At 47.6% G+C, this 27,804-nt stretch overlaps 1 protein-coding gene across 1 annotated transcript in view; it reads left to right on the top strand.

The window, feature by feature from the left end:
- The window catches only part of GLP2R (glucagon like peptide 2 receptor), a 506,477-nt gene that overhangs the window by 219,604 nt on the left and 259,069 nt on the right, over positions 1–27,804 (top strand). The window contains exon 12 of the mRNA XM_073660266.1: positions 21,165–21,206. Coding sequence (XP_073516367.1) covers positions 21,165–21,206 — 42 coding nt within the window. The remainder of the gene's footprint in view (positions 1–21,164; positions 21,207–27,804) is intronic.

Genomic DNA, 27,804 nt, shown 5'->3' with positions numbered 1-27,804 from the left:
CCTGGAAAACACTAAACATAATGTATGAAAATTTTAAAAGAACAATCTTGATGTTTTTCCCCTTTATCTAGTGGCCCAAGTGAAGCTAATAACCAGTTGAATCCCGGGACTTTGTAAGAACTCCACACTTCTAAAATTCCACTCCTGGACTCATTATTAGCTTCACCCCTCAAAAAACTCCCAACCCATACTCTTTCGGGGCTCCACCCCTCATAAAGCACCACCCCTGGACTCTATAGAAGCTGCACCCCTCATAAAGCACCACCTGTGGACTCTTTAGGGGCTCCACCCCTCATAAAGCACCACCCCTGGACTCTTTAGGAGCATCAATCCTCATAGAGCACCACTCCTGGACTCTTTAAAGGCCCCACCCCTCATAAAGCACCACCCCTAAACCCTTTATAAACTCCACCCCTCATAAAGCACCTCCCATGAACTTTTTAGAAGCTCCACCCCTCAAAATTTACCACCCCCTGGACTCTTTAGAAACTCCAAACCCTCATAAATCACCACCCGTGGACTTTTAATAAGCTCCACCCCTCATAAAGCACCGCCCCTGGACTCTTTAGAAGCTCCACCCCTGAAAAAGCTCCATCTCTAGACTCTTTAGGAGCTTCAATCCTCATAGAGCACCACTCCTGGACTGTTTAGAAGCTCCACCTCTCATAAAACACCACCCCTGGATCCTTTATAAACTCCACCCCTCATAAAGCACCACCCATGGACTTTTTAGAAGCTCCACCCCTCAAAGAGTACCACCCCCTGGACTCTTTAGAAACTTCAAACCCTCATAAATCACCACCCTTGGACTCTTTATAAGCCCCACCCCTCATAAAGCACCGCCCCTGGACTCTTTAGAAGCTCCACCCCTGAAAAAGCTCCATCTCTAGACTCTTTAGGAGCTTCACTTCTCATAGGGCACCACTTCTGGACTGCATAGAAGCTCCACCCCTCATAAAGCACCACCCCTGGACTCTATAGAAGCTCCACCCCTCATAAAGCACCACCCCTGGACTCTATAGAAGCTCCACCCCTCATAAAGCACCACCCCTGGACTCCTTAGAAGCTCCACCCCTCATAAAGCACCACCCCTGGACTCTATAGAAGCTCCACCCCTCATAAAGCACCACCCCTGGACTCTTTAGAAGCTCCACCCCTCATAAAGCACCACCCCTGGACTCTATAGAAGCTCCACTCCTCATAAATCACCACCCCTGCACTCTACAGAAGCTCCACTCCTCATAAATCACCACCCCTGCACTCTATAGAAGCTCCACCCCTCATAAAGCACCACCCCTGGACTCTATAGAAGCTCCATCCCTCATAAAGCACCACCCCTGGACTCTTTAGAAGCTCCACCCCTCATAAAGCACCACCCCTGGACTCTTTAGAAGCTCCACCCCTCATAAAGCACCACCCCTGGACTCTATAGCAGCTCCACCCCTCATAAAGCACCACCCCTGGACTCTTTAGAAGCTCCACCCCTCATAAAGCACCACCCCTGGACTCTTTAGAAGCTCCACCCCTCATAAAGCACCACCCCTGGACTCTATAGAAGCTCCACCCCTCATAAAGCACCACCCCTGGACTCTATAGAAGCTCCACCTCTCATAAAGCACCACCCCTGGACTCTATAGAAGCTCCACCACTCATAAAGCTCCACCCCTGGACTGTATAGAAGCTCCACCCCTCATAAAGCACCACCCCTGGACTCTTTATGAGCTCCACCCCTCATAAAGCACCACCCCTGGACTCTATAGAAGCTCCACCCCTCATAAAGCACCACCCCTGGACTCCTTAGAAGCTCCACCCCTCATAAATCACCACCCCAGGACTCTATAGAAGCTCCACCCCTCATAAAGCACCACCCCTGGACTCCTTAGAAGCTCCACCCCTTATAAAGCACCACCCCTGGACTCCTTAGAAGCTCCACCCCTTATAAAGCACCACCCCTGGACTCTATAGAAGCTCCACCCCTCATAAAGCACCACCCCTGGACTCTATAGAAGCTCCACCCCTCATAAAGCACCACCTCTGGACTCTTTAGAAGCTCCACCCCTCATAAAGCCACACCCCTGGACTCTATAGAAGCTCCACCCCTCATAAAGCACCACTCCTGGACTCTTTAGAAGCTCCACCCCTCATAAAGCAACACCCCTGGACTCTATAGAAGCTCCACCCCTCATAAAGCAACACCCCTGGACTCTATAGAAGCTCCACCCCTCATAAAGCAACACCTCTGGACTCTATAGAAGCTTCACCCCTCATAAAGCACCACCCCTGGACTCTATAGAAGCTCCACCCCTCATAAAGCACCACCCCTGGACTCTTTAGAAGCTCCACCCCTCATAGAGCACCACACCTGGATCCTTTATAAACTCCACCCCTCATAAAGCACCACCCATGGACTTTTTAGAAGCTCCACCCCTCAAAGAGTACTACCCTCTGGACTCTTTAGAAACTCCAAACCCTCATAAATCACCACCCCTGGACTCTTTATAAGCTCCACCCCTCATAAAGCACCGCCCCTGGACTCTTTAGAAGCTCCACCGTTGAAAAAGCTCCATCTCTAGACTCTTTAGGAGCTTCACTCCTCATAGGGCACCACTTCTGGACTCTATAGAAGCTGCACCCCTCATAAAGCAACACCCCTGGACTCTATAGAAGCTCCACCCCTCATAAAGCACCACCCCTGGACTCTATAGAACTCCACCCCTCATAAAGCACCACCCCTGGACTCCTTAGAAGCTCCACCCCTCATAAAGCACCACCCCTGGACTCCTTTTAAGCTCCACCCCTCATAAAGCACCGCCCCTGGACTCTTTAGAAGCTCCACCCCTGAAAAAGCTCAATCTCTAGACTCTTTAGGAGCTTCAATCCTCATAGGGCACCACTTCTGGACTGTATAGAAGCTCCACCCCTCATAAAGCACCACCCCTGGACTCTATAGAAGCTCCACCCCTCATAAAGCACCACCCTTGGACTCTATAGAAGCTCCACCCCTCACAAAGCACCACCCCTGGATTCCTTAGAAGCTCCACCTCTCATGAAGCACCACCCCTGGACTCTATAGAAGCTCCACCCCTCATAAAGCACCACCCCTGGACTCTATAGAAGCTCCACCCCTCATGAAGCACCACCCCTGGACTGTATAGAAGCTCCACCCCTCATAAAGCACCACCCCTGGACTCTTTAGAAGCTCCACCTCTCATAAAGCACCACCCCTGGACTCTTTAGAAGCTCCACCCCTCATAAAGCACCACCCCTGGACTCTTTAGAAGCTCCACCCCTCATAAAGCACCACCCCTGGACTCTTTAGAAGCTCCACCCCTCATAAAGCACCACCCCTGGACTCTATAGAAGCTCCACCCCTCATAAAGCACCACCCCTGGACTCTATAGAAGCTCCACCACTCATAAAGCTCCACCCCTGGACTGTATAGAAGCTCCACCCCTCATAAAGCACCACCCCTGGACTCTTTATAAGCTCCACCCCTCATAAAGCACCACCCCTGGACTCTATAGAAGCTCCACCCCTCATAAAGCACCACCCCTGGACTCCTTAGAAGCTCCACCCCTCATAAATCACCACCCCAGGACTCTATAGAAGCTCCACCCCTCATAAAGCACCACCCCTGGACTCCTTAGAAGCTCCACCCCTTATAAAGCACCACCCCTGGACTCCTTAGAAGCTCCACCCCTTATAAAGCACCACCCCTGGACTCTATAGAAGCTCCACCCCTCATAAAGCACCACCCCTGGACTCTATAGAAGCTCCACCCCTCATAAAGCACCACCTCTGGACTCTTTAGAAGCTCCACCCCTCATAAAGCCACACCCCTGGACTCTATAGAAGCTCCACCCCTCATAAAGCACCACTCCTGGACTCTTTAGAAGCTCCACCCCTCATAAATCAACACCCCTGGACTCTATAGAAGCTCCACCCCTCATAAAGCAACACCCCTGGACTCTATAGAAGCTCCACCCCTCATAAAGCAACACCTCTGGACTCTATAGAAGCTTCACCCCTCATAAAGCACCACCCCTGGACTCTATAGAAGCTCCACCCCTCATAAAGCAACACCCCTGGACTCTTTAGAAGCTCCACCCCTCATAGAGCACCACACCTGGATCCTTTATAAACTCCACCCCTCATAAAGCACCACCCATGGACTTTTTAGAAGCTCCACCCCTCAAAGAGTACTACCCCCTGGACTCTTTAGAAACTCCAAACCCTCATAAATCACCACCCCTGGACTCTTTATAAGCTCCACCCCTCATAAAGCACCGCCCCTGGACTCTTTAGAAGCTCCACCGTTGAAAAAGCTCCATCTGTAGACTCTTTAAGAGCTTCACTCCTCATAGGGCACCACTTCTGGACTCTATAGAAGCTCCACCCCTCATAAAGCAACACCCCTGGACTCTATAGAAGCTCCACCCCTCATAAAGCACCACCCCTGGACTCTATAGAACTCCACCCCTCATAAAGCACCACCCCTGGACTCCTTAGAAGCTCCACCCCTCATAAAGCACCACCCCTGGACTCCTTTTAAGCTCCACCCCTCATAAAGCACCGCCCCTAGACTCTTTAGAAGCTCCACCCCTGAAAAAGCTCAATCTCTAGACTCTTTAGGAGCTTCAATCCTCATAGGGCACCACTTCTGGACTGTATAGAAGCTCCACCCCTCATAAAGCACCACCCCTGGACTCTATAGAAGCTCCACCCCTCATAAAGCACCACCCTTGGACTCTATAGAAGCTCCACCCCTCACAAAGCACCACCCCTGGATTCCTTAGAAGCTCCACCTCTCATGAAGCACCACCCCTGGACTCTATAGAAGCTCCACCCCTCATAAAGCACCACCCCTGGACTCTATAGAAGCTCCACCCCTCATAAAGCACCACCCCTGGACTCTATAGAAGCTCCACCCCTCACAAAGCACCACCCCTGGATTCCTTAGAAGCTCCACCCCTTATAAAGCACCACCCCTGGATTCCTTAGAAGCTCCACCCCTCATAAAGCACCACCCCTGGACTCTATAGAAGCTCCACCCCTCATAAAGCACCACCCCTGGACTCTATAGAAGCTCCATCCCTCATAAAGCACCACCCCTGGACTCTTTAGAAGCTCCACCCCTCATAAAGCACCACTCCTGGACTCTATAGAAGCTCCACCCCTCATAAAGCACCACCCCTGGACTCTTTAGAAGCTCCACCCCTCATAAAGCACCACTCCTGGACTCTTTAGAAGCTCCACTCCTCATAAAGCACCACCCCTGGACTCTATAGAAGCTCCATCCCTCATAAAGCACCACCCCTGGACTCTATAGAAGCTCCATCCCTCATAAAGCATGTAATGCACACTCCCGAACTGGCTGGGGTGTGCGTGATTAGTGGTTCCACTGTGCCATGAACCGGAGAGTGCCTGGAGGGGCGTAACTAAGTATCTGCCCGATCCGACCAAGGTCGCACAATGGCATACGACGCCAGTGCACCAGGGAGGAACCGAGCAGAGGGACCAGGTGCTACTCCAGGTCAGACCCCGGACACGGCTGTTGACCCACACCGGGGAATACAGGAACAGGCAGGCTAGAGTGCAGGCTGGGTAGGGTCCAGTACAGACTGGGAGACGAGTTTAGAGCCGCAGATGCGGTAATCAAGCAGAGCAAAGCGAAACTGCAGGTGTGGTAGACAAGGCCGAGCAGAGCAAAACTGCAGACTCGGTAGACAAGGCTGAACAGAGCGAAACCGCAGACGCGGTAGACAAGGCTGAGCAGAGCGAAACCGCAGATGCGGTAGACAAGGCTGAGCAGAGTGAAACCGCAGACGCGGTAGACAAGGCTGAGCAGAGCAAAACCGCAGACGCGGTAGACAAGACTGAGCTGAGCAAAACCGCAGACGCGGTGGACAAGGCTGAGCAGAGCAAAACCGCAGACACGGTGGACAAGGCTGAGCAGAGTAAAACCGCAGATGCGGTAGACAAGGCTGAGCAGAGCAAAACCGCAGACGCGGTGGACAAGGCTGAGCAGAGCGAAACCGCAGACGCGGTGGACAAGGCTGAGCAGAGCGAAACCGCAGACGCGGTGGACAAGGCTGAACAGAGCGAAACCGCAGACGCGGTGGACAAGGCTGAACAGAGCGAAACCGCAGACGCGGTAGACAAGGCTGAACAGAGCGAAACCGCAGACGCGGTAGACAAGGCTGAGCAGAGCGAAACCGCAGATGCGGTAGACAAGGCTGAGCAGAGCGAAACCGCAGACGCGGTAGACAAGGCTGAGCTGAGCAAAACCGCAGACGCGGTGGACAAGGCTGAGCAGAGCGAAACCGCAGACGCGGTAGACAAGGCTGAGCAGAGCGAAACCGCAGACACGGTGGACAAGGCTGAGCAGAGCAAAACCGCAGACACGGTGGACAAGGCTGAGCAGAGCGAAACCGCAGATGCGGTAGACAAGGCTGAGCAGAGCAAAACCGCAGACGCGGTGGACAAGGCTGAGCAGAGCGAAACCGCAGACGTGGTGGACAAGGCTGAGCAGAGCAAAACCGCAGACACGGTGGACAAGGCTGAGCAGAGCAAAACCGCTGACGCGGTGGACAAGGCTGAGAAGAACAAAACCGCAGACGCAGTAGACAAGGCTGAGCAGAGCAAAACCGCAGGTGCGGTAGACAAGGCTGAGCAGAGCAAAACCGCCGACGCGGTGGACAAAGCTGAGCAGAGCAAAACCGCAGACGCGGTGGACAGGGCTGAGCAGAGCAAAACCGCAGACGCGGTGGATAAGGCTGAGCAGAGCAAAACCACAGACGCGGTGGACAAGGCTGAGCAGAGCAAAACCGCAGACGCGGTGGACAAGGCTGAGCAGAGCAAAACCACAGACGCGGTGGACAAGGCTGAGCAGAGCAAAACCGCAGACGCGGTGGACAAGGCCGAGCAGAGAAAAACCGCAGACGCGGTAGACAAGGCTGAGCAGGCAGGAACCGCAGATGCGATGGACAGGGCTGAGCAGAGCAAAACCGCAAGTGCGGTGGACAAGGCTGAGCGGGCAGGAATCGCCAAAGCGGTAAGTAAGACAGGACAGAGATAAATCGCCGAAGCGGTAAACAAAGACAAAGCAAAGGGGACAGGGCTCTGTTCACACGGAACAGACTGGAAAAGAAAAGCAGAACCAGATACCCACAAGGTACTTGCAAAGAAGTAGCGAAAGGACTCTAACTCACAAAAGGAAGTACAATGACAATGAGTAGAAGTTAGGTGCAGGTTCAGACTCTACAGAAAAAGGGAGCAAACGGACATAAAGACAAAACAGGTAAAAAGCTAGGAGACAGTTCAGACAAGAACAGTTACTGCAACAAAATGCAGGAAAGAGCCTAGGTAAAGCCAAGTGCTGGTTCAGACACTGCAGAAAAAGGGAACAAACGGACATAAAGACAAAACAGGTAGGAAGCTAGGAGACAGTTCAGACAGGAACTGTACTGCAACAAATACAGGAGCGAGTCTGGGAAAGCGGTCCCCAGAGGTCGAGACGAACAGGCTAGGAGCGTGTTCATACAGGCCTGGAAATACAGCCTCCAGGAAGGCAGACAGACAGCTGGCTAGAGTACACAGACAGGACACAGTTCAGACACGGGAACTGATACCGCAAGGCAGGGAGCATAGACAGGACCTGGCAAATCAGTGACAAAAAGCCAACTGACAGAACAAGATGCTCAGGCATGGATTCCAAGGAGGAGCTGGTTTAAATACCAGGTGACAGACAGCAATAGGCTGAGGACGCATTAGGGGTGTGTCTGCAGCAGCTACAAGAAACAGGAAGTTCAGTGGGCGTCACCCTAAGCAGCCAGAGCAGAGCAAAGCAGACAGTATGGAAAAAAGCCAGAGAGGCAGTCTGGACTGGAAATCAAGTGCGCGCTCTTGCACAGTGGGAGATGGACCACTATGCAAGGACGCTGCCAGGTATGTTACAAAGCACCACCCCTGGACTCTTTAGAAGCTCCACCCCTCATAAAGCACCACCCCTGGACTCTTTAGAAGCTCCCCTCCTCAAAAAGCACCACTCCTGGACTCTATAGAAGCTCCACCTCTCATAAAGCACCACCCCTGGACTCTTTATAAGCTCCACCCCTCATAAACCACCACCCCTGGACTCCTTAGAAGCTCCACCCCTCATAAAGCACCACCCTTGGACTCTATAGAAGCTCCACCCCTCATAAAGCACCACCCCTGGACTCCTTAGAAGCTCCACCCCTTTTAAAGCACCACCCCTGGACTCTATAGAAGCTCCACCCCTCATAAAGCACCACCCATGGACTCTATAGAAGCTCCATCCCTCATAAAGCACCACCCCTGGACTCTATAGAAGCTCCACCCCTCATAAAGCACCACCTCTGGACTCTTTAGAAGCTCCACCCCTCATAAAGCAACACCTCTGGACTCTTTAGAAGCTCCACCCCTCATAAAGCACCACCCCTGGACTCTATAGAAGCTCCAACCCTCACAAAGCACCACCCCTGGACTCTTTAGAAGCTCCACCCCTCATAGAGCACCACCCCTGGACTCTTTAGAAGCTCCAACCCTCATAAAGCACCACCCCTGGACTCCTTAGAAGCTCCACCCCTCATAAAGCACCACCCCTGGACTCTATAGAAGCTCCACCCCCTCATAAAGCACCAACCCTGGACTCTTTATAAGCTCCACCCCTCATAAAGCACCACCGTTGGACTCTTTAGAAGCTCCATCTCTCATAAAGCACCACCCCTGGACTCTATAGAAGCTCCACCTCTCATAAAGCATCACCCCTGAACTCTATAGAAGCTCCACCCCTCATAAAGCACCACCCCTGGACTCTATAGAAGCTCCACCCCTCATACAGCACCACCCCTGGACTCTTTATAAGCTCCACCCCTCATAAAGCACCACCCTTGGACTCTATAGAAGCTCCTACCCTCATAAAGCACCGCCCCGTGGACTCTATAGAAGCTCCACGCCTCATAAAGCATCACCCCTGAACTCTATAGAAATTCCACCCCTCATAAAGCACCACCCCTGGACTCTATAGAAGCTCCATCCCTTATAAACCACCACGTCTGGACTCTATAGAAGCTCCACCCCTTATGAAGTACCACCCCTGGACTCTATAGAAGCTCCACCTCTCATAAAGCACCATCCCTGGACTCTGTAGATGCTCTACCCCTCATAAAGCACCATCCCTGGACTCTATAGAAGCTCCACCCCTCATAAAGCACCACCCCTGGACTCTATAGATGCTCCACCCCTCATAAAGCACCACCCCTGGACAGTATAGAAGCTCCACCCTTCATAAAGCACCACCCCTGGACTCTATAGAAGCTCCACCCTTCATAAAGCACCACCCCTGGACTCTATAGAAGCTCCACCCCTCATAAAGCACCACCCCTGGACTCTTTAGAAGCTCCACCCCTCATAAAGCACCATCGTTGGACTCTATGGAAGCTCCACCCTTCATAAAGCACCACCCCTGGACTCTATAGAAGGTCCACCCCTCATAAAGCACCACCCCTGGACTCTATAGAAGCTCCACCCCTCATAAAGCACCGCCCCTGGACTCTTTAGAAGCTCCACCCCTGAAAAAGCTCCATCTCTAGACTGTTTAGGAGCTTCACTCCTCATAGGGCACCACTTCTGGACTGTATAGAAGCTCCAACCCTCATAAAGCACCACCCCTGGACTCTATAGAAGCTCCACCTCTCATAAAGCTCCACCCCTGGACTCTATAGAAGCTCCACCTCTCATAAAGCACCACCCCTGGACTCTATAGAAGCTCCGTCCCTCATAAAGCAACACCCCTGGACTCTATAGAAGCTCCACCCCTCATAAAGCACCACCCCTGGAATCTATAGAAGCTCCACCCCTTATAAAACACCACTCCTGGACTCTATAGAAGCTCCACCCCTCATAAAGCACCACCCCTGGACTCTATAAAAGCTCCACCCCTCATAAAGCACCACCCCTGGACTCTATAGAAGCTCCATCTCTCATAAAGCACCACCCCTGGACTCTATAGAAGCTCCACCCCTCATAAAGCACCACCCCTGGACTCTATAGAAGCTCCACCCCTCATAAAGCACCACCCCTGGACTCTATAGACGCTCCACCCCTCATAAAGCACCACCCCTGGACTCCTTAGAAGCTCCACCCCTCATAAAGCACCACCCCTGGACTCTATAGAAGCTCCATCCCCTCATAAAGCGCAAACCCTGGACTCTTTATAAGCTCCACCCCTCATAAAGCACCACCGTTGGACTCTTTAGAAGCTCCATCTCTCATAAAGCACCACCCCTGGACTCTATAGAAGCTCCACCTCTCATAAAGCATCACCCCTGAACTCTATAGAAGCTCCACCCCTCATAAAGCACCACCCCTGGACTCTATAGAAGCTCCACCCCTCATAAAGCACCAACCCTGGACTCTATAGAAGCTCCACCTCTCATAAAGCACCACCCCTGGACTCTATAGAAGCTCCACCCCTCATAAAGCACCACCCCTGGACTCTATAGAAGCTCCACCCCTTATAAAACACCACCCCTGAACTCTATAGAAGCTCCACCCCTCATAAAGCACCACCCCTGGACTCTATAGAAGCTCCACCCCTCATAAAGCAACACCACTGGACTCTATAGAAGCTCCACCCCTCATAAAGCACCACCCCTGGACTCTATAGAAGCTCCATCCCTCATAAAGCACCACCCCTGGACTCTATAGAAGATCCACCTCTCATAAAGCACCACCCCTGGACTCTATAGAAGCTCCACCCCACATAAAGCACCACCTTTAGACTCTATAGAAGCTTCACCCCTCATAAAGCACCACTCCTGGACTCTATAGAAGCTCCACCCTTCATAAAGCACCACCCCTGGACTCTATAGAAGGTCCACCCCTCATAAAGCACCACCTCTGGACTGTTTAGAAGCTCCACCCCTCATAAAGCACCACCCCTGGACTCTATAGAAGCTCCACCCCTCATAAAGCACCACCCCTGGACTCTATAGAAGCTCCACCCCTCATAAAGCACCACTCCTGGACTCTATAGAAGCTCCACCCCTCATAAAGCACCACTCCTGGACTCTATAGAAGCTCCACCCCTCATAAAGCACCACCCCTGGACTCTATAGCAGCATAACCCCTCATAAAGCACCACCCCTGGACACTATAGACGTTCCACCCCTCATAAAGCACCACCCTCGCTGTCTATAGAAGCTCCACCCCTCATAAAGCACCACCCCTGGACTCTATAGCAGCTCCACCCCTCATAAAGCACCACCCCCTGGACTTTATAGAAGCTCCACCCCTCATAAAGCACCACCCCTGGACTCTATAGAAGCTCCACCCCTCATAAAGCACCACCCCTGGATTCTATAGAAGCTCCACCCCTCATAAAGCACCACCCCTGGACTCTATCGAAGCTCCACCCCTCATAATGCACCACCCCTGGACTCTATAGAAGCTCCACCCCTCATAAAGCACCACCCCTGGACTCTTTAGAAGCTCCACTCCTCATAAAGTACCACCCCTGGACTCTATCGAAGCTCCATCCCTCATAAAGTACCACCACTGGACACTATAGAAGCTCCACCTCTCATAAAGCACCACCCCTGGACTCTATAGAAGCTCACCCTCTCATAAAGCACCACCCCTGGACTCTATAGAAGCTTCACCCCACATAAAGCACCACCCCTGGACTCTATAGAAGCTCCACCCCTCATAAAGCACCACCCCTGGACTCTTTAGAAGCTCCACCCCTCATAAAGCACCACCCCTGGACTCTATAGAAGCTCCACCCCTCATAAAGCACCACCCCTGGACTCTATAGAAGCTCCACCCCTCATAAAGCACCACCCCTGGACTCTATAGAAGCTCCACCCTTCATAAAGCACCACCCCTGGACTCTATCGAAGCTCCACCCCTCATAAAGCACCACCCCTGGACTCTATAGAAGCTCCACCCCTCATAAAGCACCACCCCAGGACTCTTTAGAAGCTCCACCCCTCATAAAGCACCACCCCTGGACTCTATAGCAGCTCCACCCCTCATAAAGCACCACCCCTGGACTCTATAGCAGCTCCACCCCTCATAAAGCACCACCCCTGGACTCTATAGAAGCTCCATCCCTCATAAAGCACCACCCCTGGACTCTATAGAAACTCCACCCCTCATAAAGCACCAGCCCTGGACTCTATAGAAGCTCCACCCCTCATAAAGTACCACCCCTGGACTCTATAGAAGCTCCACCTCTCATAAAGCACCACCCCTGGACTCTATAGAAGCTCCATCTCTTATAAAGCACCACCCCTGGACTCTATAGAAGCTCCACCCCACATAAAGCACCACCCCTGGACTCTATAGAAGCTCCACCCCTCATAAAGCACCACCCCTGGACTCTATAGAAGCTCCACCCCCTCATAAAGCACCACCCCTGGACTCTATAGAAGCTCCAACCCTCATGAAGCACCACCCCTGGACTCTTTATAAGCTCCACCCCTCATAAAGCACCACCCCTGGACTCTATAGAAGCTCCACCCCTCATAAAGCACCACCCCTGGACTCTATAGAAGCTCCACCCCTCATAAACCACCACCCCTGGTCTCTATAGAAGCTCCACCCCTCATAAAGCACCACCCCTGGACTCTATAGAAGCTCCACCCCTCATAAAGCACCACCCCTGAACTCTATAGAAGCTCCACCCCTCATAAAGCACCACCTCTGGACTCTATAGAAGCTCCACCTCCTCATAAAGCACCACCCTTGGACTCTATAGAAGCTCCACCCCCTCATAAAGCACCACCCCTGGACTCTATAGAAGCTCCACCCCTCATAAAGCACCACCTCTGGACTCTATAGAAGCTCCACCCCTCATAAAGCACCACCCCTGGACTCTATAGAAGCTCCACCCCCTCATAAAGCACCACCCCTGGACTCTATAGAAGCTCCACCCTTCATGAAGCACCACCCCTGGACTCTTTATAAGCTCCACCCCTCATAAAGCACCACCCCTGGACTCTATAGAAGCTCCACCCCTCATAAAGCACCACCCCTGGACTCTATAGAAGCTCCACCCCTCATAAAGCACCACCCCTGGTCTCTATAGAAGCTCCACCCCTCATAAAGCACCACCCCTGGACTCTATAGAAGCTCCACCCCTCATAAAGCACCACCCCTGATCTCTATAGAAGCTCCACCCCTCATAAAGCACCACCCCTGGACTCTATAGAAGCTCCACCCCTCATAAAGCACCACCTCTGGACTCTATAGAAGCTCCACCCCCTCATAAAGCACCACCCCTGAACTCTATAGAAGCTCCACCCCCTCATAAAGCACCACCCCTGGACTCTATAGAAGCTCCACCCCTCATAAAGCACCACCTCTGGACTCTATAGAAGCTCCACTCCTCATAAAGCACCACCCCTGGACTCTATAGAAGCTCCACCCCCTCATAAAGCACCACCCCTGGACTCTATAGAAGCTCCACCCCTCATAAAGCACCACCTCTGGACTCTATAGAAGCTCCACCCCTCATAAAGCACCACCCCTGGACTCTATAGAAGCTCCACCCCTCATAAAGCACCACCCCTGGACTCTATAGAAGCTCCACCCCTCATAAAGCACCACCCCTGGACTCTATAGAAGCTCCACCACTCATAAAGCTCCACCCCTGGACTGTATAGAAGCTCCACCCCTCATAAAGCACCACCCCTGGACTCTTTATAAGCTCCACCCCTCATAAAGCACCACCCCTGGACTCTATAGAAGCTCCACCCCTCATAAAGCACCACCCCTGGACTCCTTAGAAGCTCCACCCCTCATAAATCACCACCCCAGGACTCTATAGAAGCTCCACCCCTCATAAAGCACCACCCCTGGACTCCTTAGAAGCTCCACCCCTTATAAAGCACCACCCCTGGACTCCTTAGAAGCTCCACCCCTTATAAAGCACCACCCCTGGACTCTATAGAAGCTCCACCCCTCATAAAGCACCACCCCTGGACTCTATAGAAGCTCCACCCCTCATAAAGCACCACCTCTGGACTCTTTAGAAGCTCCACCCCTCATAAAGCCACACCCCTGGACTCTATAGAAGCTCCACCCCTCATAAAGCACCACTCCTGGACTCTTTAGAAGCTCCACCCCTCATAAATCAACACCCCTGGACTCTATAGAAGCTCCACCCCTCATAAAGCAACACCCCTGGACTCTATAGAAGCTCCACCCCTCATAAAGCAACACCTCTGGACTCTATAGAAGCTTCACCCCTCATAAAGCACCACCCCTGGACTCTATAGAAGCTCCACCCCTCATAAAGCAACACCCCTGGACTCTTTAGAAGCTCCACCCCTCATAGAGCACCACACCTGGATCCTTTATAAACTCCACCCCTCATAAAGCACCACCCATGGACTTTTTAGAAGCTCCACCCCTCAAAGAGTACTACCCCCTGGACTCTTTAGAAACTCCAAACCCTCATAAATCACCACCCCTGGACTCTTTATAAGCTCCACCCCTCATAAAGCACCGCCCCTGGACTCTTTAGAAGCTCCACCATTGAAAAAGCTCCATCTCTAGACTCTTTAGGAGCTTCACTCCTCATAGGGCACCACTTCTGGACTCTATAGAAGCTCCACCCCTCATAAAGCAACACCCCTGGACTCTATAGAAGCTCCACCCCTCATAAAGCACCACCCCTGGACTCTATAGAACTCCACCCCTCATAAAGCACCACCCCTGGACTCCTTAGAAGCTCCACCCCTCATAAAGCACCACCCCTGGACTCCTTTTAAGCTCCACCCCTCATAAAGCACCGCCTCTAGACTCTTTAGAAGCTCCACCCCTGAAAAAGCTCAATCTCTAGACTCTTTAGGAGCTTCAATCCTCATAGGGCACCACTTCTAGACTGTATAGAAGCTCCACCCCTCATAAAGCACCACCCCTGGACTCTATAGAAGCTCCACCCCTCATAAAGCACCACCCTTGGACTCTATAGAAGCTCCACCCCTCACAAAGCACCACCCCTGGATTCCTTAGAAGCTCCACCTCTCATGAAGCACCACCCCTGGACTCTATAGAAGCTCCACCCCTCATAAAGCACCACCCCTGGACTCTATAGAAGCTCCACCCCTCATAAAGCACCACCCCTGGACTCTATAGAAGCTCCACCCCTCACAAAGCACCACCCCTGGATTCCTTAGAAGCTCCACCCCTTATAAAGCACCACCCCTGGATTCCTTAGAAGCTCCACCCCTCATAAAGCACCACCCCTGGACTCTATAGAAGCTCCACCCCTCATAAAGCACCACCCCTGGACTCTATAGAAGCTCCATCCCTCATAAAGCACCACCCCTGGACTCTTTAGAAGCTCCACCCCTCATAAAGCACCACTCCTGGACTCTATAGAAGCTCCACCCCTCATAAAGCACCACCCCTGGACTCTTTAGAAGCTCCACCCCTCATAAAGCACCACTCCTGGACTCTTTAGAAGCTCCACTCCTCATAAAGCACCACCCCTGGACTCTATAGAAGCTCCATCCCTCATAAAGCACCACCCCTGGACTCTATAGAAGCTCCATCCCTCATAAAGCATGTAATGCACACTCCCGAACTGGCTGGGGTGTGCGTGATTAGTGGTTCCACTGTGCCATGAACCGGAGAGTGCCTGGAGGGGCGTAACTAAGTATCTGCCCGATCCGACCAAGGTCGCACAATGGCATACGACGCCAGTGCACCAGGGAGGAACCGAGCAGAGGGACCAGGTGCTACTCCAGGTCAGACCCCGGACACGGCTGTTGACCCACACCGGGGAATACAGGAACAGGCAGGCTAGAGTGCAGGCTGGGTAGGGTCCAGTACAGACTGGGAGACGAGTTTAGAGCCGCAGATGCGGTAATCAAGCAGAGCAAAGCGAAACTGCAGGTGTGGTAGACAAGGCCGAGCAGAGCAAAACCGCAGACTCGGTAGACAAGGCTGAACAGAGCGAAACCGCAGACGCGGTAGACAAGGCTGAGCAGAGCGAAACCGCAGATGCGGTAGACAAGGCTGAGCAGAGTGAAACCGCAGACGCGGTAGACAAGGCTGAGCAGAGCGAAACCGCAGACGCGGTAGACAAGACTGAGCTGAGCAAAACCGCAGACGCGGTGGACAAGGCTGAGCAGAGCAAAACCGCAGACACGGTGGACAAGGCTGAGCAGAGTGAAACCGCAGATGCGGTAGACAAGGCTGAGCAGAGCAAAACCGCAGACGCGGTGGACAAGGCTGAGCAGAGCGAAACCGCAGACGCGGTGGACAAGGCTGAGCAGAGCGAAACCGCAGACGCGGTGGACAAGGCTGAACAGAGCGAAACCGCAGACGCGGTGGACAAGGCTGAACAGAGCGAAACCGCAGTCGCGGTAGACAAGGCTGAGCAGAGCGAAACCGCAGACGCGGTAGACAAGGCTGAACAGAGCGAAACCGCAGACGCGGTAGACAAGGCTGAGCAGAGCGAAACCGCAGATGCGGTAGACAAGGCTGAGCAGAGCGAAACCGCAGACGCGGTAGACAAGGCTGAGCTGAGCAAAACCGCAGACGCGGTGGACAAGGCTGAGCAGAGCGAAACCGCAGACGCGGTAGACAAGGCTGAGCAGAGCGAAACCGCAGACACGGTGGACAAGGCTGAGCAGAGCAAAACCGCAGACACGGTGGACAAGGCTGAGCAGAGCGAAACCGCAGATGCGGTAGACAAGGCTGAGCAGAGCAAAACCGCAGACGCGGTGGACAAGGCTGAGCAGAGCGAAACCGCAGACGTGGTGGACAAGGCTGAGCAGAGCAAAACCGCAGACACGGTGGACAAGGCTGAGCAGAGCAAAACCGCTGACGCGGTGGACAAGGCTGAGAAGAACAAAACCGCAGACGCAGTAGACAAGGCTGAGCAGAGCAAAACCGCAGGTGCGGTAGACAAGGCTGAGCAGAGCAAAACCGCCGACGCGGTGGACAAAGCTGAGCAGAGCAAAACCGCAGACGCGGTGGACAGGGCTGAGCAGAGCAAAACCGCAGACACGGTGGATAAGGCTGAGCAGAGCAAAACCACAGACGCGGTGGACAAGGCTGAGCAGAGCAAAACCGCAGACGCGGTGGACAAGGCTGAGCAGAGCAAAACCACAGACGCGGTGGACAAGGCTGAGCAGAGCAAAACCGCAGACGCGGTGGACAAGGCCGAGCAGAGAAAAACCGCAGACGCGGTAGACAAGGCTGAGCAGGCAGGAACCGCAGATGCGATGGACAGGGCTGAGCAGAGCAAAACCGCAAGTGCGGTAGACAAGGCTGAGCGGGCAGGAATCGCCAAAGCGGTAAGTAAGACAGGACAGAGATAAATCGCCGAAGCGGTAAACAAAGACAAAGCAAAGGGGACAGGGCTCTGTTCACACGGAACAGACTGGAAAAGAAAAGCAGAACCAGATACCCACAAGGTACTTGCAAAGAAGTAGCGAAAGGACTCTAACTCACAAAAGGAAGTACAATGACAACGAGTAGAAGTTAGGTGCAGGTTCAGACTCTACAGAAAAAGGGAGCAAACGGACATAAAGACAAAACAGGTAAAAAGCTAGGAGACAGTTCAGACAAGAACAGTTACTGCAACAAAATGCAGGAAAGAGCCTAGGTAAAGCCAAGTGCTGGTTCAGACACTGCAGAAAAAGGGAACAAACGGACATAAAGACAAAACAGGTAGGAAGCTAGGAGACAGTTCAGACAGGAACTGTACTGCAACAAATACAGGAGCGAGTCTGGGAAAGCGGTCCCCAGAGGTCGAGACGAACAGGCTAGGAGCGTGTTCATACAGGCCTGGAAATACAGCCTCCAGGAAGGCAGACAGACAGCTGGCTAGAGTACACAGACAGGACACAGTTCAGACACGGGAACTGATACCGCAAGGCAGGGAGCATAGACAGGACCTGGCAAATCAGTGACAAAAAGCCAACTGACAGAACAAGATGCTCAGGCATGGATTCCAAGGAGGAGCTGGTTTAAATACCAGGTGACAGACAGCAATAGGCTGAGGACGCATTAGGGGTGTGTCTGCAGCAGCTACAAGAAACAGGAAGTTCAGTGGGCGTCACCCTAAGCAGCCAGAGCAGAGCAAAGCAGACAGTATGGAAAAAAGCCAGAGAGGCAGTCTGGACTGGAAATCAAGTGCGCGCTCTTGCACAGTGGGAGATGGACCACTATGCAAGGACGCTGCCAGGTATGTTACAAAGCACCACCCCTGGACTCTTTAGAAGCTCCACCCCTCATAAAGCACCACTCCTGGACTCTATAGAAGCTCCACCTCTCATAAAGCACCACCCCTGGACTCTTTAGAAGCTCCACCCCTCATAAACCACCACCCCTGGACTCCTTAGAAGCTCCACCCCTCATAAAGCACCACCCTTGGACTCTATAGAAGCTCCACCCCTCATAAAGCACCACCCCTGGACTCCTTAGAAGCTCCACCCCTTTTAAAGCACCACCCCTGGACTCTATAGAAGCTCCACCCCTCATAAAGCACCACCCATGGACTCTATAGAAGCTCCATCCCTCATAAAGCACCACCCCTGGACTCTATAGAAGCTCCACCCCTCATAAAGCACCACCTCTGGACTCTTTAGAAGCTCCACCCCTCATAAAGCAACACCTCTGGACTCTTTAGAAGCTTCACCCCTCATAAAGCACCACCCCTGGACTCTATAGAAGCTCCAACCCTCACAAAGCACCACCCCTGGACTCTTTAGAAGCTCCACCCCTCATAAAGCACCACCCCTGGACTCTTTAGAAGCTCCAACCCTCATAAAGCACCACCCCTGGACTCCTTAGAAGCTCCACCCCTCATAAAGCACCACCCTTGGACTCTATAGAAGCTCCTACCCTCATAAAGCACCGCCCCGTGGACTCTATAGAAGCTCCACGCCTCATAAAGCATCACCCCTGAACTCTATAGAAATTCCACCCCTCATAAAGCACCACCCCTGGACTCTATAGAAGCTCCATCCCTTATAAACCACCACGCCTGGACTCTATAGAAGCTCCACCCCTTATGAAGTACCACCCCTGGACTCTATAGAAGCTCCACCTCTCATAAAGCACCATCCCTGGACTCTGTAGATGCTCTACCCCTCATAAAGCACCATCCCTGGACTCTATAGAAGCTCCACCCCTCATAAAGCACCACCCCTGGACTCTTTAGAAGCTCCACCCCTCATAAAGCACCATCGTTGGACTCTATGGAAGCTCCATCCTTCATAAAGCACCACCCCTGGACTCTATAGAAGGTCCACCCCTCATAAAGCACCACCCCTGGACTCTATAGAAGCTCCACCCCTCATAAAGCACCGCCCCTGGACTCTTTAGAAGCTCCACCCCTGAAAAAGCTCCATCTCTAGACTGTTTAGGAGCTTCACTCCTCATAGGGCACCACTTCTGGACTGTATAGAAGCTCCAACCCTCATAAAGCACCACCCCTGGACTCTATAGAAGCTCCACCTCTCATAAAGCTCCACCCCTGGACTCTATAGAAGCTCCACCTCTCATAAAGCACCACCCCTGGACTCTATAGAAGCTCCACCCCTCATGAAGCACCACCCCTGGACTCTATAGAAGCTCCGCCCCTCATAAAGCAACACCCCTGGACTCTATAGAAGCTCCACCCCTCATAAAGCACCACCCCTGGAATCTATAGAAGCTCCACCCCTTATAAAACACCACTCCTGGACTCTATAGAAGCTCCACCCCTCATAAAGCACCACCCCTGGACTCTATAAAAGCTCCACCCCTCATAAAGCACCACCCCTGGACTCTATAGAAGCTCCATCTCTCATAAAGCACCACCCCTGGACTCTATAGAAGCTCCACCCCTCATAAAGCACCACCCCTGGACTCTATAGAAGCTCCACCCCTCATAAAGCACCACCCCTGGACTCTATAGACGCTCCACCCCTCATAAAGCACCACCCCTGGACTCCTTAGAAGCTCCACCCCTCATAAAGCACCACCCCTGGACTCTATAGAAGCTCCACCCCCTCATAAAGCACCAACCCTGGACTCTTTATAAGATCCACCCCTCATAAAGCACCACCGTTGGACTCTTTAGAAGCTCCATCTCTCATAAAGCACCACCCCTGGACTCTATAGAAGCTCCACCTCTCATAAAGCATCACCCCTGAACTCTATAGAAGCTCCACCCCTCATAAAGCACCACCCCTGGACTCTATAGAAGCTCCACCCCTCATAAAGCACCAACCCTGGACTCTATAGAAGCTCCACCTCTCATAAAGCACCACCCCTGGACTCTATAGAAGCTCCACCCCTCATAAAGCACCACCCCTGGACTCTATAGAAGCTCCACCCCTTATAAAACACCACCCCTGAACTCTATAGAAGCTCCACCCCTCATAAAGCACCACCCCTGGACTCTATAGAAGCTCCACCCCTCATAAAGCAACACCCCTGGACTCTATAGAAGCTCCACCCCTCATAAAGCACCACCCCTGGACTCTATAGAAGCTCCACCCCTCATAAAGAACCATCCCTGGACTCTATAGAAGCTCCACCTCTCATAAAGCACCACCCCTGGACTGTATAGAAGCTCCACCCCTCATAAAGCAACACCCCTGGACTCTATAGAAGCTCCATCCCTCATAAAGCACCACCCCTGGACTCTATAGAAGATCCACCTCTCATAAAGCACCACCCCTGGACTCTATAGAAGCTCCACCCCACATAAAGCACCACCTTTAGACTCTATAGAAGCTTCACCCCTCATAAAGCACCACTCCTGGACTCTATAGAAGCTCCACCCTTCATAAAGCACCACCCCTGGACTCTATAGAAGGTCCACCCCTCATAAAGCACCACCTCTGGACTGTTTAGAAGCTCCACCCCTCATAAAGCACCACCCCTGGACTCTATAGAAGCTCCACCCCTCATAAAGCACCACCCCTGGACTCTATAGAAGCTCCACCCCTCATAAAGCACCACTCCTGGACTCTATAGAAGCTCCACCCCTCATAAAGCACCACTCCTGGACTCTATAGAAGCTCCACCCCTCATAAAGCACCACTCCTGGACTCCATAGAAATGAGACCTTCACTATATTAATGTCAGGACACCTCCGTTAACCATGTCTTCTCTCTTCTTCGCAGGGTTTTGTGGTTGCTTATTTATACTGCTTCACTAATGGGGAGGTGAGTCAGAATATCACCTATTCGTACACTATTCACATTCAAAATTAGTATTTACCAGCGTGCAATGCATTGTGGGAGTGTTTTTGTGTATTATAATCCGGGAGCGGAGATTTAGGCCTCATTTTACACCAGAAACCCTCCGTGACCGCTGCCCCTACTTCTCCTACAAGACATGTGAGGTCTGGAAATACAATGAATCTCATCTCAGATAACCTAAACTTTAAGGTTTATTATATTCACAAAAGGAACTACTATAATACTGCCCCTATGTACAAGAATATAACTACTATAATACTGCCCTTATGTACAAGAATATAACTACTATAATACTGCCCCCTATGTACAAGAATATAACTACTATAATACTGCCCCCTATGTACAAGAATATAACTACTATAATACTGCCCCCTATGTACAAGAATATAACTACTATAATACTGCCCCCTATGTACAAGAATATAACTACTAAATACTGCTCCTATGTACAAGAATATAACTACTAAATACTGCTCCTATGTGCAAGAATATAACTACTATAATACTGCTCCCTATGTACAAGAATATAACTACTATAATACTGCCCCTATGTACAAGAATATAACTACTATAATACTGCCCTCTATGTACAAGAATATAACTACTATAATACTGCTCCCTATGTACAAGAATATAACTACTATAATACTGCCCCCTATATACAAGAATATAACTACTATAATACTGCCCCCTATGTACAAGAATATAACTACTATAATACTGCCCCTATGTACAAGAATATAACTACTATAATACTGCTCCTATGTACAAGAATATAACTACTATAATACTGCTCCCTATGTACAAGAATATAACTACTATAATACTGCCCCCTATGTACAAGAATATAACTACTATAATACTGCCCCCTATGTACAAGAATATAACTACTATAATACTGCCCCCTATGTACAAGAATATAACTACTATGATACTTCTCCTATGTACAAGAATATAACTACTATAATACTGCTCCTATGTACAAGAATATAACTACTATAATACTGCCCCCTATGTACAAGAATATAACTACTATAATACTGCCCTTATGTACAAGAATATAACTACTATAATACTGCCCTTATGTACAAGAATATAACTACTATAATACTGCCCCTATGTACAAGAATATAACTACTATAATACTGCCCCTATGTACAAGAATATAACTACTATAATACTGCTCCTATGTACAAGAATATAACTACTATAATACTGCCCCTATGTACAAGAATATAACTACTATAATACTGCCCCTATGTACAAGAATATAACTACTATAATACTGCTCCTATGTGCAAGAATATAACTACTATAATACTGCTCCCTATGTACAAGAATATAACTACTATAATACTGCCCTTATGTACAAGAATATAACTACTATAATACTGCCCTTATGTACAAGAATATAACTACTATAATACTGCCCCTATGTACAAGAATATAACTACTATAATACTGCCCCTATGTACAAGAATATAACTACTATAATACTGCTCCTATGTACAAGAATATAACTACTAAATACTGCTCCTATGTACAAGAATATAACTACTATAATACTGCTCCTATGTGCAAGAATATAACTACTATAATACTGCCCCCTATGTACAAGAATATAACTACTATAATACTGCCCACTATGTACAAGAATATAACTACTAAATACTGCTCCTATGTACAAGAATATAACTACTATAATACTGCTCCTATGTGCAAGAATATAACTACTATAATACTGCTCCCTATGTACAAGAATATAACTACTATAACACTGCCCCTATGTACAAGAATATAACTACTATAATACTGCCCTCTATGTACAAGAATATAACTACTATAATACTGCTCCCTATGTACAAGAATATAACTACTATAATACTGCCCCCTATGTACAAGAATATAACTACTATAATACTGCCCCTATGTACAAGAATATAACTACTATAATACTGCCCCCTATGTACAAGAATATAACTACTATAATACTGCCCCTATGTACAAGAATATAACTACTATAATACTGCCCCCTATGTACAAGAATATAACTACTATAATACTGCCCCTATGTACAAGAATATAACTACTATAATACTGCTCCTATGTACAAGAATATAACTACTATAATACTGCTCCCTATGTACAAGAATATAAATACTATAATACTGCCCCCTATATACAAGAATATAACTACTATAATACTGCCCCCTATGTACAAGAATATAACTACTATAATACTGCCCCCTATGTACAAGAATATAACTACTATAATACTGCTCCCTATGTACAAGAATATAACTACTATAATACTGCCCCCTATATACAAGAATATAACTACTATAATACTGCCCCCTATGTACAAGAATATAACTACTATAATACTGCCCCCTATGTACAAGAATATAACTACTATAATACTGCCCCCTATGTACAAGAATACAACTACTATAATACTGCCCCTATGTACAAGAATATAACTACTATAATACTGCCCCTATGTACAAGAATATAACTACTATAATACTGCCCCTATGTACAAGAATATAACTACTATAATACTGCCCTCTATGTACAAGAATATAACTACTATAATACTGCTCCCTATGTACAAGAATATAACTACTATAATACTGCCCCCTATATACAAGAATATAACTACTATAATACTGCCCCCTATGTACAAGAATATAACTACTATAATACTGCCCCTATGTACAAGAATATAACTACTATAATACTGCCCCTATGTACAAGAATATAACTACTATAATACTGCTCCTATGTACAAGAATATAACTACTATAATACTGCTCCCTATGTACAAGAATATAACTACTATAATACTGCCCCCTATATACAAGAATATAACTACTATAATACTGCCCCCTATGTACAAGAATATAACTACTATAATACTGCCCCCTATGTACAAGAATATAACTACTATAATACTGCTCCCTATGTACAAGAAAATAACTACTATAATACTGCCCCCTATATACAAGAATATAACTACTATAATACTGCCCCCTATGTACAAGAATATAACTACTATAATACTACCCCCTATGTACAAGAATATAACTACTATAATACTGCCCCCTATGTACAAGAATACAACTACTATAATACTGCCCCTATGTACAAGAATATAACTACTATAATACTGCCCCTATGTACAAGAATATAACTACTATAATACTGCCCCTATGTACAAGAATATAACTACTATAATACTGCCCTCTATGTACAAGAATACAACTACTATAATACTGCCCCTATGTACAAGAATATAACTACTATAATACTGCCCCCTATGTACAAGAATATAACTACTATAATACTGTCCCTATGTACAAGAATATAACTACTATAATACTGTCCCTATGTACAAGAATATAACTACTATAATACTGCCCCTATGTACAAGAATATAACTACTATAATACTGCTCCTATGTACAAGAATATAACTACTATAATACTGCTCCTATGTACAAGAATATAGCTACTATAATACTGCCCCCTATGTACAAGAATATACCTACTATAATACTGCCCCTATGTACAAGAATATAACTACTATAATACTGCTCCTATGTACAAGAATATAACTACTATAATACTGCTCCTATGTACAAGAATATAACTACTATAATACTGCCCCCTATGTACAAGAATATACCTACTATAATACTGCCCCTATGTACAAGAATATAACTACTATAATACTGCTCCTATGTACAAGAATATAACTACTATAATACTGCTTCTATATACAAGAATATAACTACTATAATACTGCTCCTATGTACAAGAATATAACTACTATAGTACTGCCCCTATGTACAAGAATATAACTACTATAATACTGCCCTCTATGTACAAGAATACAACTACTATAATACTGCCCCCTATGTACAAGAATATAACTACTATAATATTGCTCTTATGTACAAGAATATAACTACTATAATACTGCTCCTATGTACAAGAATATAACTGCTATAATACTGCTCCCTATGTGCAAGAATATAACTACTATAATACTGCTCCCTATGTACAAGAATATAACTACTATAATACTGCCCCTATGTACAAGAATATAACTACTATAATACTGTCCCTATGTACAAGAATATAACTACTATAATACTGCTCCTATGTACAAGAATATAACTACTATAATACTGCTCCCTATGTACAAGAATATAACTACTATAATACTGCCCCTATGTACAAGAATATAACTACTATAATACTGCCCCCTATGTACAAGAATATAACTACTATAATACTGCCCCCTATGTACAAGAATATAACTACTATAATACTGCTCCCTATGTACAAGAATATAACTACTATAATACTGCCCCCTATATACAAGAATATAACTACTATAATACTGCCCCCTATGTACAAGAATATAACTACTATAATACTGCCCCCTATGTACAAGAATATAACTACTATAATACTGCCCCCTATGTACAAGAAAACAACTACTATAATACTGCCCCTATGTACAAGAATATAACTACTATAATACTGCCCCTATGTACAAGAATATAACTACTATAATACTGCCCCTATGTACAAGAATATAACTACTATAATACTGCCCCTATGTACAAGAATATAACTACTATAATACTGCCCCCTATATACAAGAATATAACTACTATAATACTGCCCCCTATGTACAAGAATATAACTACTATAATACTGCCCCTATGTACAAGAATATAACTACTATAATACTGCTCCTATGTACAAGAATATAACTACTATAATACTGCTCCCTATGTACAAGAATATAACTACTATAATACTGCCCCCTATGTACAAGAATATAACTACTATAATACTGCTCCCTATGTACAAGAATATAACTACTATAATACTGCCCACTATATACAAGAATATAACTACTATAATACTGCCCCCTATGTACAAGAATATAACTACTATAATACTGCTCCTATGTACAAGAATATAACTACTATAATACTACCCCCTATGTACAAGAATATAACTACTATAATACTGCCCCCTATATACAAGAATATAACTACTATAATACTGCTCCCTATGTACAAGAATATAACTACTATAATACTGCCCCTATGTACAAGAATATAGCTACTATAATACTGCCCCTATGTACAAGAATATAACTACTATAATACTGCCCTCTATGTACAAGAATATAACTACTATAATACTGCTCCCTATGTACAAGAATATAACTATTATAATACTGCCCCCTATATACAAGAATATAACTACTATAATACTGCCCCTATGTACAAGAATATAACTACTATAATACAGCCCCTATGTACAAGAATATAACTACTATAATACTGCTCCTATGTACAAGAATACAACTACTATAATACTGCCCCCTATATACAAGAATATAACTACTATAATACTGCTCCCTATGTACAAGAATATAACTACTATAATACTGCCCCTATGTACAAGAATATAGCTACTATAATACTGCCCTCTATGTACAAGAATATAACTACTATAATACTGCTCCCTATGTACAAGAATATAACTATTATAATACTGCCCCCTATATACAAGAATATAACTACTATAATACTGCCCCTATGTACAAGAATATAACTACTATAATACTGCCCCTATGTACAAGAATATAACTACTATAATACTGCTCCTATGTACAAGAATATAACTACTATAATACTGCTCCCTATGTACAAGAATATAACTACTATAATACTGCCCCCTATATACAAGAATATAACTACTATAATACTGCCCCCTATGTACAAGAATATAACTACTATAATACTGCCCCCTATGTACAAGAATATAACTACTATAATACTGCTCCCTATGTACAAGAATATAACTACTATAATACTGCCCCCTATATACAAGAATATAACTACTATAATACTGCCCCCTATGTACAAGAATATAACTACTATAATACTGCCCCCTATGTACAAGAATATAACTACTATAATACTGCCCCCTATGTACAAGAATACAACTACTATAATACTGCCCCTATGTACAAGAATATAACTACTATAATACTGCCCCTATGTACAAGAATACAACTACTATAATACTGCCCCTATGTACAAGAATATAACTACTATAATACTGCCCCCTATGTACAAAAATATAACTACTATAATACTGCCCCTATGTACAAGAATATAACTACTATAATACTGCTCTTATGTACAAGAATATAGCTACTATAATACTGCCCCCTATGTACAAGAATATACCTACTATAATACTGCCCCTATGTACAAGAATATAACTACTATAATACTGCTCCTATGTACAAGAATATAACTACTATAATACTGCTCCTATGTACAAGAATATAACTACTATAATACTGCCCCCTATGTACAAGAATATACCTACTATAATACTGCCCCTATGTACAAGAATATAACTACTATAATACTGCTCCTATGTACAAGAATATAACTACTATAATACTGCTTCTATATACAAGAATATAACTACTATAATACTGCTCCTATGTACAAGAATAT

Source organism: Phyllobates terribilis, unplaced genomic scaffold (genome assembly GCF_046119375.1).
Source record: "Phyllobates terribilis strain yellow unplaced genomic scaffold, ASM4611937v1 Scaffold_25__1_contigs__length_18738178, whole genome shotgun sequence".
Taxonomy (NCBI): Eukaryota; Metazoa; Chordata; class Amphibia; order Anura; family Dendrobatidae; genus Phyllobates; species Phyllobates terribilis.
The sequence above is the reverse complement of the archived record's forward strand: the minus strand, read 5'-3'. Positions and strand labels throughout refer to the sequence as shown.